Genomic DNA, 20,104 nt, shown 5'->3' on the forward strand with positions numbered 1-20,104 from the left:
ACGAAGCGGTGATAGAAAATCACCATTCCCATGAATTCCTGCAGGGCCTTTATGGAGCGGGGACGCGGAAACGTGGTGATGGCCTCGACCTTGGTTGGCAGCGGCACGGCCCCGTTCTTGGTGATGTGGTGGCCCAAAAGATCAACGGCCGTCGTGCCGAAGTGGCATTTGGCCGGGTTGACGATGAGGCCGTGCTCGCTGAGGCGCCCGAACAGTGTTCGGAGGTGGAGGAGGTGCTCGGCCCGGGACGTGCTGGCGACGAGGATGTCGTCCATGTAAACGAAGAGGAACGGCAGGTCGCGCAGCACGCCGTCCATCAAGCGCTGGAACGCCTGAGCCGCATTCTTGAGGCCAAACGGCATTCGCAGGAATTCGAATAAGCCGAACAGCGTGATGATGGCCGTTTTTGGGACGTCGGCCGCCCTGACAGGTACCTGGTGGTATCCCCGTATTAAATCGATCTTTGAAAAAATGACCCATCCTGCCAAACGGGCAGAGAAGTCTTGGATGTGCGGGATCGGATACCTGTCGGGGGTGGTAGCATCGTTAAGGCGGCGGTAGTCGCCACATGGGCGCCAGCCGCCCCCTGGTTTTGGGACGATGTGTAGTGGCGAAGCCCACGCGCTATCGGAGCGCCGCACGATGCCGAGGTGTTCCAAAGCGTCAAACTCGGCTCTGGCCACGGCGAGCTTGGCTGGGTCGAGGCGGCGGGCTCTGGTGTAGACCGGCGGGCCCTTGGTTGGTATGTGGTGCTCGATCCCATGTCGTACTGCGACGGCCGAAAACGTCGGCCGCGTGAGGGCCGGGAACTCCGTGAGCAGGCGAGCAAACTCGTTCGCCGCCGGGAGGGCGCATGCCAGCTCGGTCGGAGCGGAGCTGCTCAATGTGCATACCAGGGAGCTGAAGGTCTCAGCGTTGATGAGGCGACGCCGTTGGACGTCCACCAGCAGTCCGTGTGCGCAGAGGAAGTGGGCGCCTAGCAGAGCCATGGGCACGCTTGCGGTTACAAAAGTCCAATTAAAGCGTTGGCCGCCGAAGCAGAGGGTGACGTTGCGCGGGCCGAAGGTGCGGATGGCCGATCCGTTGGCCGCAACCAAGGAGGGGCTGCAAACCGCGGACTGCCTGTCCTGATCGGAGGTGGGTATGACGCTCAGTTGGGCGCCGGTGTCACACAGGAAGCGCTGTCCGGACGCTTCGTCCCTGATGAAAAGTAAGTTGCCCGTGTGGCCGGCGCTCATGGCTGGTAATGAACGCCGGCCCGGCCGTTTCCCGGCTTGCCGAAGGTGCATGGGGGTTGGCATGTCTGGGCCTTCTGTCCAAACCTGGCATGATAATAACACCACGCCTGGTCAGGTGGAGGCCCCGGTCGTCGTGCTGGAGGTGGTCGGTGCGGCGTAGCGGCCGCCAATTGCATCGGCAGTTTGGTCGTCGACCGTGCCGTGTGCTCGGGCGCCATGGGCATTGCTTCGGACGGTGGTGGGCTCCAGGTCGCTGCTCCAATGCGTTGTCCTGCCGCGGAGATCTTGTCGGCTTCCCTGGCGAGGGTGCGGGGATCCGTGATCGTCGTGCTTGCCAGGGCGAGGCGTACCTGGCTGGGCAGCTGACGGAGGAAAAGCTCCCGGAACAGGAATTCCAGAGAGTGCTCGCCGAGCAGCGAAACCATGTAGTCCATTCGCTTGGACGGGCGCGTGTCACCGAGCTCGGGCAGGTCGAGCAGGTGCCGTGCGCGTTCCGCCAATGAGAGGGTGAAAGCGTCGAGGAGGGGCTTTTTAATCGTGTCGTATTTGTCAGCGGCTGGCGGGCTCTCGAGGAAGCTCAGGGCACGGGCCGCGGTAGCGGCGCCGAGCGCTGCTACCACATGGTGGAAGCGGGTGTCGTCGGCCGTGATGCCTCGCAGGGTGAACAGGGAGTCCGCCTGGGCGAACCAAACCGCCGCGTGAGCCTCCCAGAAGGTAGGCAGTTTGAGGGCAACTGCCGTGTCCATGTCAGGTCACCAATGTAGGAGCTATGCTCCAACGTAAATCGGAAGAATGGACGCGACAAAAAGCTGGAATTCGTCCGAGTTTCTTTATTGTGTCAAATCAACTCGGGTACTCTGAAAAGCCCGTTTATCGGGCAGCAATATATATACACATTATCCCGGAGCGTTTGCCCGGGAAAGGCGAGAGGGGGCGTGCCCGGGCATCCTGGACGAGGCCTGGCAAGTCGAGAGCGGGCATGCCCGGGCGTCCCGGACGAGGCCTGGCGCAAGTCGAGAGCGGGCATGCCTGGGCGCGCCCGGGCGTCCCGGACGAGGCCTGGCAAGTCGAGAGCGGGCATGCCCGGGCGTCCTGGGCGAGCCTGGCATGGTGATCGCTCCACGTCCTCGGTAGGTGCAAGGCGATTGTGTATACCCAGCGGTAGCCGCTACAGTATAGTGTTTTTTCCGACAGGTGTTCAGAGAAAAATAAATAAAAATTAACTCTTACCCTTTAAAAACCATGTGAACGAATTAATTGAAATGTCAGCTGCTTTTTTGGTTGTATCTTTTCTCACCTGTGTTGCAAGTAAAGCGACCTGCTTTGTGATGCTTTAAAAGGCAGTGTATAATCAGAAGTACTGTTTGAACCCAGTAAAATGTCACTGTTATATGAATAAAATTAGAATGTTGAATGAAAAATTATTGAATATAGCAAGCGTTTTCTGAATCGAATACGTACGAGAAATTGGATCGATTGAGACTCACCATCATTATAAGTGAAGAAGAAGACAATGGTGGAAGAGATTTTGCTTTAATGTAAATTGAAACCGGCCCATATATCCTCACCTTACTCAACTATACCATACTGTTTTCAGATTGCCTTGCAACCTTGCGATTGATTAAAAGATGGCGATCAGAATTGATGGCGAACATACGTGCGGTGTATAAATATACTATATAAGAGAGCTGTTGGTCTGTCTGCGTCTGGGTGTCATGTCTGTGTGTCGCCATTTTTCTCAGATATGGCTGAACGGATCTTCGTCAAACTTTCAGAGGTTCATCAGTGAGTGCTGGGGAGTGTTTTAGGCAAAATAATTGTAATAAAAAAAATAGGATTTTTTTTCTTTCTTTTTGGGGGATTTTTTTTTTGAAAATCGCTCGCTCATGCCTAAGCCTTTTTAAAAAAAATTAATGACAGTTATATACAAGTACACATTCGCAAAAATAAATACAAAACAATCACCAGACATTTGAACACTAATAAATCAAACAATTCCAGAAGCGTACAAAGTTGGTAGTACGGCTTCTTCTTCTTCTTCTTCCTGATCGGCATCACACTTAACTCAGAGATGTGATGAACGCCAAATTCACCAACATCTATTCAACGAAAAGGTGATGAACCCCTTTCACTCCTGCCTCCCCACCCCCCCCCCCCCTCTCATCCCCAACCCCCTTTCCCCTCCCCTCTCTTCTCGCCCCCCCCCCCCCCCCCCCTCGCCCGGCAACGCCAGGTACTTCTGCTAGTCCCATATAAGAAGATCGTTGACGGACGGACGCATGCACGCACGCTGAGACTGAGCTCCTTTCCTATTATAGATTGTTCAACATAATGATTTGACCAAAATACTGTGGCAACCGTATTTGGCATGGTACAGCATGGTACGCTTATTGTTTTTTTAATAAGTTTTCTTGCGATAGTAAGGTTGAATGTCACACAGTATAAGTTAATGGTGTTATTGGATGTTGTTTTCTTTATTGAGATTGTATAGAAATTCAATATGGCTGGTGGGGTAGCACACTAACCTGGGTTCGAATCTCGACCAAGCTATAAACTGTCATCCTGGTGTTTCCCACCCTCCCATTCCATTTTCTCTTATCCTCCTTCATTGGTGTTTCTCCAGCTGATCTTAAGGTCCTCCAGTTCGACGTCACCTCCAGCGATGGAATTTTTGTCACCACAATCATGGACTCACCCACGCCACACACCAAAGGCAGCGTGGTCATGACTGTGCGGTACTTTTTTCCTGACTTGGAATACAAGGTCACGTGCCAGGAAACAGGAACAGATAAGATGGTGAGAAAGATGTAAAAATTTCTGAATAACGGACAACCTGGCGATTTATTTATTTAATTATTTGTTGGTGACTTTTTAAAAGAGAAGAAATAGTACTTTTTTCACCCATAGTGGGGCAACTTAGTATAACAATTGTGCATTTTGTGAAGAAAGCACCAAATTTGGCACACTAGTAGACTATCATATTATGAAAAGATCTGGATATTGGGCCATCTCAGATTCAGAGATTTGATTTTTGCAAGATTTCGATTCGATTGGGATCGAAGAGAACACCTTCGTCTTCTGTACAGTGAAGTTGCCAGCCCTGAATTCTCTGGCTACATCTGGGTGCTTCATTGGGAGTGCAACCATGTTTCTCAGGTGAACAGGGCGTACCCACCTGGCATAGTGTGTGTGGTCTAAGGCATGGAACCATGGGACCAGTTCCGTCAGGGCATCAAGGTACATCGTGAATGAAGCCTGCCGCAGAGAACGCGCGTAGACCAGTACCAACATCTCTAGTTCCAGCACAGTTGCCCAGTACTGAAAGTTGGGAATGTCTTCTCTCTGGTGACACCAGTCTTCGAACTCAGCCAGGTCTTCTGCATCATCAGCATATGTCATACAGTGGCGTTCATACGCACGGTGTTGCAGGATGTGCGGTGCCGCTGCAGTGATTTGATGAGCTCTTCTTGTGCGGGTGACGTGGGCAGCTCGCAGGAAGGAGTCGGCCGTCCCTGGCGTTGCAATCTCAGCTTGCAAATCTGCAAAATCTGCAAATCTTGCAAAAATCAAATCTCTGAATCTGAGATGGCCCAATATCCATATCTTTTCATAATATGATAGTCTACTAGTGTGCCAAATCTGGTGCTTTCCTCACAAAATGCACAATTGTTATGCTATATTTAGCTTAGCTGCCGGACTACCAGTATATTGTGCTCTTATGAAAATATTTAACATCTTCAAATAAACTTTATTTACGTCATTTAGAAAACTACCTAATTCGGTCCAAAATAAACGCCATGTCACAGCTTGGACGTATGACGTCATCAATGTCTCATTTTTTTATTAAGAGAAATAAAAATAACTATTTCAACCTGGAAACGTGTTTAGAGGTTTATTGCACAATCATATATTCCACACGTTAAATATACCACGTGGAGGTACGCACACTCGCCTCTAAGTTGTCTAGCTTGGGTTTGAATCCCGTGGTGTGTGCCGTCCCTCGGATGGATGTTAAACTGGGTGTGCCGTCTGCCGGCATTTGTTGGTGGACGTTAAATATCCCACAGTGTCCTTTGTGAGGGGTAGGCGAGCTATCGCCGGCATCATGGACATATTACAAATTCCTGCTCCAACCTACAGGCGGCGCTGATTACATCTGTGGCGCAGCCGCGCCATTAGCCATTGATGCTACCCCGCAGCCTTGTGCTGCATTCGAACAAAGAAGTACAGCAGTGGTAGTAGTGGAAGTGTATATGCATCATTTGTAGATAATTTTTCTTACAAATGATGGATGTAATTATACTTCGATATGACAAAATTCTAAAAATTGCCGTTCTTTGTACTTTTGTTGAGTACACAATTCGGAGAACTTTTTGAATGTCCCAAATCGTGTGTAATAACTAATAGTGCCCAATGTTATTCTCCGCCACCAAAGGTGGATGCAGGTTATGTTTCACCCCTGTCTGTCTATCCGTTTGTCTGTCTGTCCGTTTGTAAACAAAATATCTCAAAAAGTTGTGGACGGATTCGGACGAAATTTGGCAGAGATGTAGCGTATGTGACAAGAACGAAATGATTCGATTTTGGTGAAGATCCGGATTCGGATCTGGCTACGGGAATTTTTTAAGTGATTCTTCACCATTGGGAGATAGGGCCAAAAACGATACATAGCAAGATATCTCAAAAAGTTGCGGACGGATTTGGACGAATCTTGGTGGACAGGTTGTTTGTCTGACAAGGACAAATGGATTCGATTTTGGTGAATATCTGGATATGGATTCGGATATGAGAATTATTTAATTTTTTAAGTGATTCTCCAACATTTGGAGATAGAGCCAAACACGATACATAGCAGGATATCTCAGAGTTATGGATGGATTTGGACGAAACTTGTTGGACAGGTTGAGTGTGTGACAAGAAAGAATGGATACGATTTTGGTGAAGATCCGGATCCAGCTATTTCAACTTTTAAAGTGATTCTTCACCATTGAGTGATATGGCCAACCAGGTGGAGGTATGCTCTCTACTGAGTGCCGTTCTAGTTCTCCAATGCAATTTGTGTCATCTCTGTAGCCGAGTTTGCTTCTGACGATCGTCCGATGAAGACCTTCTTTTGTTTTAATCGGACGGTTTTCCATTCGTGGAAAAACAAGACCCGATCTCGCTGTGCATTTCCTTCCGTTTAGGTCACGGGTATTTTAAACCGCTGGAGGGCACACACCACAAAGGAAGCTCTGAGTGTATCGAATGAAAATTGTAATAAAACGCCACCACAGGGATTATGCACCCAGGATTTGCCTTGGAGCTGTCTCCTCCGGGTTCGATTCCTACTCCGGACTAGGGACTGCCAAACAGGTTCTGGGCAGGTGGAGGGATTCATCACAAAGCGCGTCGTCCCTCGGATGGCCGCATTAGTGGGTTGGGTTAAATAACCAATGGTGCCTTTCAAAAAGAGTGGGCAAGTTTCTCCAGCATTCTAAACAAATTACAAATAGCAAAAAATTGCGAAATTGCAAAAAAATAAAACAACAACTAAAATTGCATGTATAACAAATGGTCTGATCTTCTCCAATGTATTGCTCGACAGGCCGGCCACTATTACTTTTCCAGGTTACACCGCTTGCTATCTCCGAGTGTGCTTCCTGAAGGTTGCACCAGCCCTCACGCGATAAGCAACCAATTCGGGCACCCATGCCACCAAATTGCCATGCAGTGCAACCAAATGTGCATGACTGCTGTTCTGATGCTGTGGTGGCTTTTTTGTTCATAAGAGCTCTTACATAAGACATGAGAATAAGATCTTACATAAGACTCTTGCATCTTACATGAGAGCTTTTTAGCTCTTACACGAGCCTCGATCTTGTATACAAAAAAAAGAAAAAAAAGAGTGACCTGTGATATGCTATTATCGTGGTCGTGCAGCACACTATATTGGACTTAGGCGTGAAGAAGCTATTTTTTTTGGTTTGGTAAATGATTCTAGAAGTTAACCTGGGTGGCCCGTCTGCCAGCGTTAGTTGGTGGACGTTAAAGACCCCACGATGTCCTTTATTTTTTTTGTATACAGGATTGAGGCTCGTGAAAGAGCTAACACTTATCACACAAAAAATCGAACAGACACACAAAACATATAATAAGGGTAGCGGTAGACAAGATGGGGAGAGAAGGGGAAGCACAAACACAACATTTGAGAGCAGGGGCATCGGGAGATCTGTGAGAGGGAGAGGGCTTGGGGGGAGGAGGCGTGGGAAGGGGGGGGGGGGGAAGGGTGTAGGCGAGTCGGCGAGTTATCGGCAGGACACTGAACAAATACCAAATTCCTGCCCTAACTACTGCTGGGAGAGTGATGGCAAACTGGCCAGCATGACCCCTGGTCTAGAAGCTGCTTCGGCAACAATGGCACTCTTAAAAAATAAAAGGTATGGTATATCCGATCGAAAATGGGTTGATTGGGGTCATTGAAGATGTTTACCTGACACTAAGTCAAAATGGAGATGATTTTGCAAATATCCCAAGACCCAAACTTCTCCAGCCAACAGCAATGATGCTGTTCCCAAAAACGTAACCATCGCAACAATGACCATCATGACATCGACTGTGGACATCTCCATACTATGCATGAAAAAAATGGCGGAACTTTCAACCTCCCCTTTATTGCCCCATCATCTGAGCTCCATACATTTCCATTCTGTGCTTTCCCCTAACTTCTATCTCCCTACCACCGCCCAATTGTGTACGTAATATATAGATTGCCTCTCGCGGTTCTGTAGATCAGTTGTCTGTCATAAGGAGAAACAGAGGCGACCGTTTGAATACGAATTGTACATTCTGTCCTTTCACAGACCAGCCTCGTATCAATCTGGACGGAGGAAAAAGGGATGGAGGCAAAGAGGACCGTAACCCTGCCTGTCCCAGAGCCGGGCCGAGAGTACTGCTTCAGTGTAACCCCCGTTCTGCAGATTGATCAAGGGAAGTGCTTACATTCACAGCGAAAATGCATCCAAACCCACAGTACGTTTACCATGCTCAGTGGCATGCATGTCATGTATGAAACAAAATGGCGGAATCTTTTCAACCCACCCCCACCATCTTACAGGCCATCCTCTTTCCTTATGGCCTATCTCCTTTATCCCCCTTCCCTTTTCAAGCCTGTTCTTTCTATATTTCTTTTTCTTAAATATTTTTGCCATGGAAGAGCCATTGATCTTTCTACTAAACTAGCAGAAGTACCCGGCGTTGCCGGGCAGGGGAGGGGGGGGGAAGGGGGAAGGGGAGGAGGGGTGTGGGGTGAAAAGGGGGAGGGGGAGGGGAGGAGGTGGGAGAGGAAGGGGGAGGCAGGAGAGGAAGGGAGTTCATATATATGCTGGTGGGTGAATGTGGCGTTCATCACGTCACGTTTCTGAGTTAAGTCAGTGTGATGCCGATCAGGAAGAAGAAGAATACGTACTACCAACTTCGTACACTTCCGGAATTGTTTGATTTATTTGTATTCAAATGTCTGGTGATTGTTTTGTATTTATTTATGTGAATGTGTACTTATATATAACTGTTATTAATTTTAAAAGGCTTAGGCACTCGCGAGAGATTTATTTTATTTTATTTTATTATTATTATTATTATTTATTTATTTATTTATTTTCTCCAAAAAACGAACTTTTTTCCAAATCTTTTTTTTTTTTTTTTGCCTAAAACACCTCCAGGCACTCACTGATGAACCTCTGAAAGTTTGACGTAGATCCGTTCAGCCAACTCTGAGAAAAATGTCGACACACAGACCAACATCTCTCTTATATTGTAGACTAGCAGAAGTACCCGGCATTGCCGGGCGGGGGAGGGGAGAGGGAAGGGAGGGGAACGGGGAGGGGAGGGGAACGGGGGGGGGGGGGGAGCGAGCCCCTTGGCAAAGCGAGCGATTTTTTTTTTTCATAGCGTCACAGCGTCATAGCGTTCACAGCGTCATAGCGTTCATAGCGTCATAGCGTTTCATAGCGTCATAGCGATTTTTTTTTTCATAGTCATAGCGTCATAGCGTTCATAGCGTCATATCGTTCATAGCGTCATAGCGATTTTTTTTTTCATAGCGTCATAGCGTCATAGCGGTCATAGCGTTTCATAGCGTCATAGCGATTTTTTTTTTCATAGCGGTCATAGCGTCATAGCGTTTCATAGCGTCATAGCGATTTTTTTTTTCATAGCGTCATATCGTTCATAGCGTCATAGCGTCATCACGTGATCGCTCTGAGCGAATCAGTACCCACCTGCTCTGATTCCGTTGATTCCGTGCGCTGAAATGCGCTGAGGTAAATATGAATAAAAAATATGGATCGTCAAATATTTTGAGTTCGGCCATGTTCGTCCCACGCTCAATGGCCATGTCTATGTCAAATATAAAGCACGTAAGCCTCTCCGTTTAGGAGTCTATCGGTAACATTACACACACACACACAAACTGCGTTTTATATATATATAGATGGTTAGGAGGGGAGCTTCATTTTTTGAAGGCATTTGTCCGCCATCCTTGCTCTCCCATGAGTTCCCCACACTGGATCATAACTAAGGTGAATGCTACTTACCGATTCAATGTGATTCCTCTTCTCCTTTGATCACGACCGTCATGGTTGTTTTTTTTACAACCGTAAGCAGCACACAATGGAATTTCATAAATACTGTAACAATGATTTTTTTCAATCCGGGAATGGACTAAAATCAAGAGGGACAGGAGAATAATGCATTAGGAAGGTGGAATTTTCGTAAGAAATATGCACCTTGAAGCAAGTATTTGTATTGGCGCAAACCAGAAGCATTATGGCGGATGGAGCGCTTCCGGTGGCTTTTGGACTGCCCGATCCATTAGCGTTAGGCACCCAATCCAGGTTCATATAGTTAGTATAGAGGTCAGTGGGTGTCATGTATGCAGTGCAAATATTCACCGTTGTATCCCTACACCGGGACCGGGTTGTATCCCTACGCCAGACCTCGGATGGCGCTGCTGTGAATCGTGAAATGATGTCCAAGAAGGTACTGGCGAAATTTGCCGACGCCGAAAACGATTCCCAATCCTTCCTTGTCAAGTTGGGAATAGTTTTTCTCTGCCGGGGACAACGTTCTGGATGCAAATGCAACCGGTCTTTCCGTACCGTCAGGCATCACGTGTGATAATACACTCCCCACTCCATACCGACAGGCATCGCATGTCAGCACAAGATCCTTCTCTGGATCAAAATGAACGAGAACATTGGACGATTTGAGCAGATCCTTAGAGGTCTGGAATGCTGATTGTTCAGTAAACCCCCAGCTCCAGGAGACTCCTTTCCTCAAAAGCCGATAAAGGGGGCCCAAAACGTCGGTCACATTCGGGATGTAACGACCATAGAACTGAAGCAAACCGAGGTATGACTTCAATTTGGTCACATCTCGTGGAGCAGGAGCATCCTTGATAGCTCGGACTTTCTCATCTGTCGGGTGTAGACTCTCGGCATCAATCGTATGACCCAGGTACGTGACTGATGGCACCATAAACTTGCACTTGTCTCGACGCAAACGTAGGCCGGAGTCCGAAATCTTCTTCAGAACTCTCTCCAGGTTCTGTAGATGTTCCGCGTCTGTACGACCAGTAACCAGAATATCATCCTGGTAACAAACGACGTTGCGTTCGGCGGCAAACAAACTGTCCATGACACGCTGATAAATTCCAGGTGCAGATTTCACTCCAAAACTAAGTCGGTGGTACCTGTACAACCCACGATGCGTGTTGATGGTAAGATACCGTTTCGAATTCTCGTCCAAGCAGAGCTGTAGATAGGCGGATTTGAGATCGAGTTTCGTAAAAGTCTTGCCTCCCATGAGACGAGCATAGAGGTCTTCGATCCTCGGGATTGGATATTTATCCAATGAAGAACACCTGTTCACGGTCATTTTATAATCTCTACATATGCGGATGGACTGGTCCGATTTTATGACCGGAACGATGGGCGCCGCCCATTCGGCATACTGGATTTGCTCGATGATCCCCAGATTTTCAAGATGATCCAGTCCCTTGTCAATCCGCTCACGCAGGGCGAAAGGGACTGGGCGAGCCCTGCAAAATATAGGATTGGCATCCCGGTCAACCCTGAGTTTAGCCGTATGTCCTTTCAAGGTTCCAAGCTCATCCTTGAAGACATCCGGGTACGTATCCAGCACATTTTTGAGTGTGTATGCTGCGGTAGGAGAAACGTTGGCTGCCCGGAGTTGATGAATGCTTTCCCACTTCAGTCGAATTATGCTCAACCAGTTCCTGCCGAGTAAGGAAGGGCCCTTTCCAGGAATGACGATCAGGGGTAGGTGAAACTCACGGTTATCGTAGCCCACCGTGACGTCACATGTACCGCAGGGAACAATCTTCTCACCTGTATAGGTGGAGAGTCCATAGGTAGTAGGTTTCAGATGGGGTCGGTCAGCATCACTCCACAGGTTTGTGAAAACAGCATGGTTGATGAGCGAGACGGCCGCACCAGTGTCGACCTCCATTTGCAATGGTCGATTGTTGACGACAACATTGGCAAGAAGAGGGTCCCGCCTATGGTGAGAATCAATATGAAGCAGGTCATACGATTCTGAGTTGTCGGAAACAGAGCTCACCTGGTCAAGCTCGGGTTCCTCCGAACCGATAAACTGATGAATCTTGTCAGCAGCTTTTCCTTTTCCCGATTTGCGAGTGATGCAAGCTGGAGCAATATGGCCAGTTTTCGAACAGAAATGGCAGGTGGCATCTTTGAACCGACACGTCTCCGGAGGGTGCTTTCCGTTGCACCGAAAACAGTTGTTGTGGGTTTGAGACTGCACTGGCTTCTGACGAGGAGCCTTGTTCCAACGTTTTGGCTGAACATGATCCAACCGATTCACAGCGTGATCCAACCGTGCTTTGCACGCGTGGGTTCGAATCCCATCCTCGTCGCCATGTAAAGTATCTCGACAAACTGCGATCAATTGTCGTACGCGTTTATTCACTCTGCCGATCAAGGCCCGATTCACAGCAGCGCCATCCGAGGTCTGGCGTAGAGATACAACCCGGTCCCGGTGTAGGGATACAACCCGGTCCCGGTGTAGGGATACAACGGTGAATATACAAGGACCTATTAAGCTGCTGTATACACCGCAATGCGGCGTACGTTTCGAAACATGGGAATTCTTCTGGATTCTTTGTAGTTAATTGGCCTAATCAACTCAGGAGATCAAGACAATCATTTTGGTGTATCGCATTCGACATCGGGAAGCTACAGTGTTAATTAATAAATGCTTTGTTACAATATGTTATCATTATTTTTGTTTTTATTTTGTAATTAGAATGCCATGCCAGGGAAGGACCTATTAAGCTGCTCTATACACCTTAACATGGCGCGCGTTTAAAACATTGAAATTCTTCTGGATTCTTTGTAGTTAATTGGCCTAATCAACTCAGGAGATCAAGACAATCATTTTGGTGTATCGCATTCGACATCGGGAAGCTACAGTGTTAATTAATAAATGCTTTGTTACAATATGTTATCATTATTTTTGTTTTTATTTTGTAATTAGAATGCCATGCCAGGGAAGGACCTATTAAGCTGCTCTATACACCTTAACATGGCGCCCGTTTAAAACATTGAAATTCTTCTGGATTCTTTGTAGTTAATTGGCCTAATCAACTCAAGGAGATCAAAATGATGATTTTGGTATGCAGCATCGCATTCCACATATAAATCTTCAGTAGAATTCCACCAAAAACATGCCTCACACACACAACCCATCCATTTAAAGTACGTAGCACCGAACCATCCGCTTTACTCCCGTATGAATGGCAAAGGGTTGAGGTTGGTGGTGGGAGAATGAGGCGAATCCTCCTGATGTGGTGTGTCTGTGTCTGTGTTTATGTTTCCAGGCCCATATGCATATCTTACCTGGAAATACACCCTTGCTGTCGTCCTGGCAGGGGTAGGGTTCGCCATCTGTCTCACAGGTGTTCTGCTCTACCGTTACATCCACCCAGATGACAAAACATTTCCTAAAGGCCTGGTGAGATGTAGTTTTACAACAAAGTAATATGTTGGTCGTTATGTTGGTAGTTGTGATGATGACCTCATCATCAACAGCTGGAATAATATCTCGCGGTTTGCAAACTCGCCTTTGAGCTGTCTTGTTTGTGTCACGACCAGACTGTAGACCCTTATCACCTGGATGCTTCACAGGTATGGCGTTACGTCAATGAGTGTGCCGTCCTCCAGAGGACGTATTAGGCCATTTCCTGACCGTGCTAATTTTAATCGTGGACATTAAAGATCCCATGGTCCATTTTGAAACAGGTAGACCGTTGTGTGCCAGTCCACAAGCAAATTCGAAATTGCTGCCTTTGTCTGTACAAAAGGAAACGGCCTCATCAGCATCAGTGCACCATCATGAATGATGTCAACCACAGCTATACAGGGAGGTGCTGCACTTGTGTGGATGAATTAAATTAATTTTTATTCATTGTGAAATATATCCATAAAATTCTGTGTTCGCAGGATTTGAACCCTGACCCAAATCTATGGATGGTGTTATACTGGGCATCCCATCTGCCGGAAATAGTTGGTGGACGTTAAAGATCCCACGGTGCCCTTCGCGAATAGGCGAGCTGTCGCCGGCACCTTGAACAAATTCCCAATTCCTGCCCTAACCTACAATGGGCACTGTATCAGTGGCACAGGCAGGCCCTCAGCCAACGATGCCACTCCGCCCCTTGTGCTGCATGCAAAAGAAGAACTTGTCGCTAGAACTGTCAGGTTTCTCCAAAGCCGACTATCCTCTGAGCCTACACTTACCTATCTATAAACTAGAGCCATTATATCTGAATTCTGGAAGAAAATAATTCTGGTGTTGTACTTTAGCCAAATTGCATCTTAAATGCATCTTAAATTCAGATTATGCTATCCGCCACAGCCATATGCTATACAAGAAAGAAGAAGAAGAATCTGATGGCTGAAGGCAGTTGATAACATTTTAATTATATTTTTATTATTATCCAGATTATGATCGTGTATGCTGTTGGTATTATAATGTTCTGCACCAGGGTGGTGACCCATCCAGGATTCTAACCCCAGCCCAAAAATCTTGGGCAGATCTTACACAATAGGGCATGGTGCATCATAATAATAACAATACTAGGAAGCATCTGAAAATGCGAAGCCCGTCCGCGTCTGTTTGTAGTCAGACGTCTTCTTTTTCTTCCATATGCTAAAAATAACGAAAACAGTTTTTTTTTAAAATACAAAATTAAAATTGATGATTTTATGAAGCCTTGACCTTTGAGCTTTAGATCTAAAAAAAATAATCAGCTTCTAGCTTTTAATTGGTGAACAAATTATGTGACCTAATATGCAAATTCTTAAAATTTCAGGTCAATTGGATGAAAATTGATGATTTTATGCAACCTTGACCTTTGACCTTTTAACCTAAAAACACAAATGACTCCTAACTTTGGATTAGTGAACCAATTCAGTCATCCGATATGCAAATTCTATAAATTTCAGGTCAATCGGGTGAAAATTGATGATTTTTTGCAACATTGACCTTTGACCCTTTGATCTAAAAACACAATTGACTCCTACCTTTTGATTAGTGAACCAATTCAGTGACCCGATATGCAAATTCTATAAATTTCAGGTCAATTGGGTGAAAATTGACGATTTTATGCAACCTTGACCTTTGACCTTTTGACCTAAAAACACAATTGACTCCTACCTTTTGATTAGTGAACCAATTCAGTGACCCGATATGCAAATTCTATAAATTTCAGGTCAATCAGGTGAAAATTGATGATTTTATGCAACCTTGACGTTTGACCTTTTGAACTAAAAACACTTGACTCCTACCTTTTGATTAGTGAACCAATTCAGTGACCCGATATGCAAATTCTATAAATTTCAGGTCAATCGTGTGAAAATTGATGATTTTATGCAACCTTGACCTTTGACCGTTTAACCTAAAAACACAAATGACTCCTAACTTTTGATTAGTGAACCAATTCAGTCATCCGATATGCAAATTCTATAAATTTCAGGTCAATCGGGTGAAAATGGATGATATGCAACCTTGACCTTTGACCTTTTGACCTTTTGACAAAATTATGAATTTGGCTTTTCTATACTATCACAATATAGCTTTGGTGAAAATTTGATGACAAAACTCAAATGATAACTTTAAATTTCAGGTCAATTGGATGAAAATTGATGATTTTAGGTGACGCTGACCTTTGACCCTTTTGACCAAATTATTAATTTGTCTTCTCTATATTCTCATAATAAAGCTTTGGTGAAAATTTGATGACAAAACTCAAATGGTAAAAAAAAGTAATGGCCTGGACAGACACACACAGACAGACACACAGATAAACAGATAAACAGACACGATAAACAGATGACAGATGTTGTATGTTTTGTAATCACAAAACCCCGTCTCCTGCTGTGCATGGGACGGGCTAATAATGTTAGTATTAATACATGATATAATAGGTGAGTCAAAAGGTGTAATCTTCAACTTGGAAATTGCACATCAAGCAGAAGGCCATGATACTGACCAGTACTTTTTTGCAGCGGGATTTAGACAACCTCCCGAAACGCAACCCTGACCTGGGATCAACGCAAAGCGAGGACCAGAGTTCAATCAGCACAGTTACGGAAATCTCATCATGTATCACAAGCTCAATGACAACCACCTCGGAGCTCCTCTGCAGCAGCCTGGGCCTAGAAGAGGACGAAGAAGAGACGGACACCTTCGTGGAGCCTTACCGGTCAAGAATGTTGATGTCTCAGAGTGGAGATGTTGTATGCAACTGGGACTCACCTTCGGTGAACTGCGATTACAGCAAGGCCCGCTCGGTCTCAAGAGACCTTGTGTCGGATTCTGAAAATTCAAATGGCTCGTTACTCCCACACACAGTCTCAGAAGCGCAGGCCCTCAAAATGCTCCAGTCGCTTGTGATATCAGGAGAACATCTTTGCGACAGAGCGAAGCAGGATAAATGCTGTGAAAATGGCAAAGATTTTCGGAAAAAGTTGTGCAATTCCTACGCCACAGTTACCGTGGGCAACGAAGGTTGAAGAAGCTCTGCCCGCATTTAGATTGAGTTGACTGGATTATCACAAGCAGAACTGGTTCAGATCTATCTCAGAGCAAGTACTCACTATGCTGTACTGTGTACAGCAGTTTCCTTTGGGGGCCACCTATTTATTATAGGGGGCTATTGTTACTATTCAGGTAAGCTAGAAGTATGCACACAATCCTGTTTTTTTTGGGGTTTTTTTGTATACAACATCGAGGCTCGTGAAATCGACCCAGATCGACGATTGGTCAGTTTGAATGTCGACCCAGCTATAAACTGTCGCCTGGTGCTTTGCATGCAGGATGAGGCTCGAATGCATTGCTGTCCGGTTGGAAGGACGTTATTGACAGCTGGGAGGGCAATAGCAAACCACCTAACATAACCCTAATTGCCAACTAGAAAGCATCTGAAATTGATGTCCTCTTATTTCGTATGCACAAAATAACGAAAGCAGGTTAAAAAAAATACAAAATTTACATTGATTATTTCATGCAGAATTGCCCTTTGAGCTTTAGATCTAAAAAAATTAATCACCTTTCAGCTTTTGATAGGCGAGAACCAATTGTGACCTGCAAATTCTTAAAATTTCAGGTCAATTGGAGGAAAATTGACGATTTTATGTCATGCTGACCTTTGACCTTTTGACCAAATTATTAATTTGCCTTCTCCATATTCTCATAATAAAGCTTTGTTGAAAATTTGATGACAAAACTCAAATGGTAAATTTAAATTTCAGGTCAATTGGATGAAAATTGATGATTTTTGGTAATGCTGACCTTTAACCTTTTGACCTTTTGACCAAATTATTAATTTGTCTTCTCCATATTCTCATAATAAAGCTTTGTTGAAAATTTGATGACAAAACTCAAATGGTAAAAGGGTTACGGTGCAGACACACACACACACACACACACAGACCCAGACACAGACACAGACACAGACACACACAGAGACACACACACACACAGACAGACAGACAGACAGACACGCACACCCACACACACACATGCACAGGCACACACACATACACACACATACATACATACATACACACACACACACACACACAAACACACACAAACACACACACACACACACACAGACAGACAGACACGCACACCCACAGGCACACACACAGGCACACACACGCGCACGCACAAACCCACACACACACACACACACACACACACAAGTGATTACAAAACCAGTCTCAGAGAAAATACTCCTTCTGCAGCACCGACACTGTTAAAACCTTGGACTGAACATTGGTTATTACTCTTATTATGGGGCCACGTTTGATAGATATAGCAGAATCTCTGAGTCCCCTTCCCCCCTCTTTCCGAAGCTCCCCCTCGCTTGTGTAAGGGTCAATACATGCCTCCTCCACTCCCTGCCCTTATTCCTTCCTATAATGATGGATGTTAAACATGTCACTTTCCCTTTCTCCTCCTTTTCTCCAATTCAATTTTAGCCCCGCCCCCATTGCATAAGTAATAAATAGATAGCCCCTGAATGCATTACTTTTCTAGGTAGAAATTTGAAGAAGTTTTTGTTTCATTGTTGTTTTATTGCATGTTGAACCTTTGTTTTTGTTTTGGTATTGTACAAAGTACATCATATATGTATCATTGTCTGCCGGGTAGGACGACTTAGATGTTAATAGATACAGCAAAAAGATGACCTATTTTAAAATGAATCGAGCATAATGATCTCGATATGCTGGGATTGTTTGTAATGTTATTGTGATTTGAAAATGATTGAATCTTCACAATTACCGTCGGTGCAAGAAAAAGACATTTAATTAGTTCCATCATTCGTTTTTCGCAAAGAGTATCGGTATTTAAAGTGCTGTTAAGGGTCAAGGTTAACTTAAACGATTTAAATTAATCCATGATGTGGAAATGACTAACTTGGAGCACAAACATGGATCTTTGTTTTGCTTTCATTCGCCATCCCTGAGGAACAACCTCTGTTAAACCCCGTGTGAGCCATCTCGACCTTTAGACCTCGTGTGAGCCATCTCGACATTTAGGCCTTGTGTGAGCCATCTCGACCTTTCGACCTTGTGTGAGCCATATCGAACTTTAGACCTCGTGTGAGCCATCTCGACCTTTAGAGTTTGTGTGAGCCATCTCGACCTTTAGAGTTTGTGTGAGCCATCTCGACATTTAGACCTCGTGTGAGCCATCTCGACATTTAGACCTCGTGTGAGCCATCTCGACATTTAGACCTCGTGTGAGCCATCTCGACATTTAGGCCTTGTGTGAGCCATCTCGACCTTTAGACCTTGTGTGAACCATATCGAACTTTAGACCTCGTGTGAGCCATCTCGACCTTTATACCTCGTGTGAGCCATCTCGAACTTTAGACCTCTTGTGAGCCATCTCGACCTTTAGACCTCGTGTGAGCGATCTAGACCTTTAGACCTCGTGTGAGCCATCTCGAACTTTAGACCTAGTGTGAGCCACCTCGACCTTCAGACCTCGTGTGAGCCATCTCGAACGTTAGACCTCGTGTGAGCCACCTCGACCTTCCGACCTCGTGTGAGCCATCTCGAACTTTAGACCTCGTGTGAGCCATCTCGACCTTTAGACCTCATATGAGCCATCTCGACCTTTAGACCTCATGTGAGCAGCCTTTTGCTGCTGCTGGTAAAGTCCAAATCATCTGCATTCTCACCCAAGCACCTCCATCGAGGTGCATTATGATATTGACGCACCACGTGGCTTTGAGCTGGCTGTCCTGTGGTCTACCCCTATTCTTATTTACACAGAACACTTTAATCACCTGGTACCTTCAAAATGCTCTCACAACGAGGAACAAAGATCCAAGAGAAGCCAAGTCTTTCTTTTTGTGAACATACAAGAATATAATATTTGTGAAATATTTTTTCTTACGAATACGAGAGTCCTATATTGAAAAGTTTAAATATAATAATCTTTGGCCTTTATTGGACTTTGACCATGAACGAGAAGGTCGTTTGCAGTATTTTATGAACGCCCCCTCAAAATATGATGAATGATGGAGGAATGAAGGATCACAAGGTTTGAATTTACAAAAATGGTGCTTTCAGTAAACGTTGACGGTGCTTTTAACATCAAAGTGTTACACTTCATTGAGCTGCCCCGAACCCTCCAACTCGCACAAGACCCCAGTCGGTGCTCTCCGTTGCATCGTCATGGCCTCCTGTGCCTCTGTTGCGGCGCTTGCTCCAATAAAGTTGTCAAAAATTATTTTTCTTTGTGGGTTCAAATTCGTAGAAAACGGGTCACGGGTGGCATTCGCAAAGTGAAAACATTTAAGTGAGAATGCGACGTTAGCCAGATTTAACCAAACTCTTATCAGCACCACACAAGGATTTTCTGGCCCAGGTGGGATGAAGTATAAATTCTGGCCCCTTGCCAGGAAACCGGCAGAAGCAACATGCATTTTAAGGCCATTTTCCCTGCTAGAGCGGGGGTTAGCCTTGTGGTCCCCATGACAATCTTCTCCATTTTGCCCTATTTTGTGCATCTCTCCTTGTTAACCCCCCTGCCCGCATTACTTCTTCCACCACCTTTAGCCAAGTCTTTCTCGGTCTTCCCCGTCCTCTACTTCCTTCTACATTCATTTCCATCACTCTTCTCAACCAGTCACTTTCATCCTTCCTCAACACATGACCAAACCATCTCAACCTGTTTCTCTTCACAGCATCCATCACAGGCTCTATTCCCATCATCTTTCGCAATTCAATCCTGACAAAATTTCAATCCTGCCCAATCTCAAACTC

At 45.6% G+C, this 20,104-nt stretch overlaps 1 protein-coding gene across 1 annotated transcript in view; it reads left to right on the plus strand.

Annotated features, from left to right (window-relative positions):
- The window catches only part of LOC137439817 (interleukin-20 receptor subunit alpha), a 48,369-nt gene extending 28,801 nt beyond the window's left edge, over window positions 1–19,568 (plus strand). The window contains exons 4-7 of the mRNA XM_068135938.2: window positions 3,862–4,034; window positions 8,081–8,249; window positions 13,138–13,271; window positions 15,827–19,568. Coding sequence (XP_067992039.2) covers window positions 3,862–4,034; window positions 8,081–8,249; window positions 13,138–13,271; window positions 15,827–16,333 — 983 coding nt within the window. The 3' untranslated portion in view covers window positions 16,334–19,568. The remainder of the gene's footprint in view (window positions 1–3,861; window positions 4,035–8,080; window positions 8,250–13,137; window positions 13,272–15,826) is intronic.
- The last annotated feature ends 536 nt before the right edge of the window (window positions 19,569–20,104 follow it).

The sequence above is a fragment of the Myxine glutinosa genome, chromosome 14 (assembly GCF_964187855.1).
Source record: "Myxine glutinosa chromosome 14, kmMyxGlut1.1, whole genome shotgun sequence".
Taxonomy (NCBI): domain Eukaryota; kingdom Metazoa; phylum Chordata; class Myxini; order Myxiniformes; family Myxinidae; genus Myxine; species Myxine glutinosa.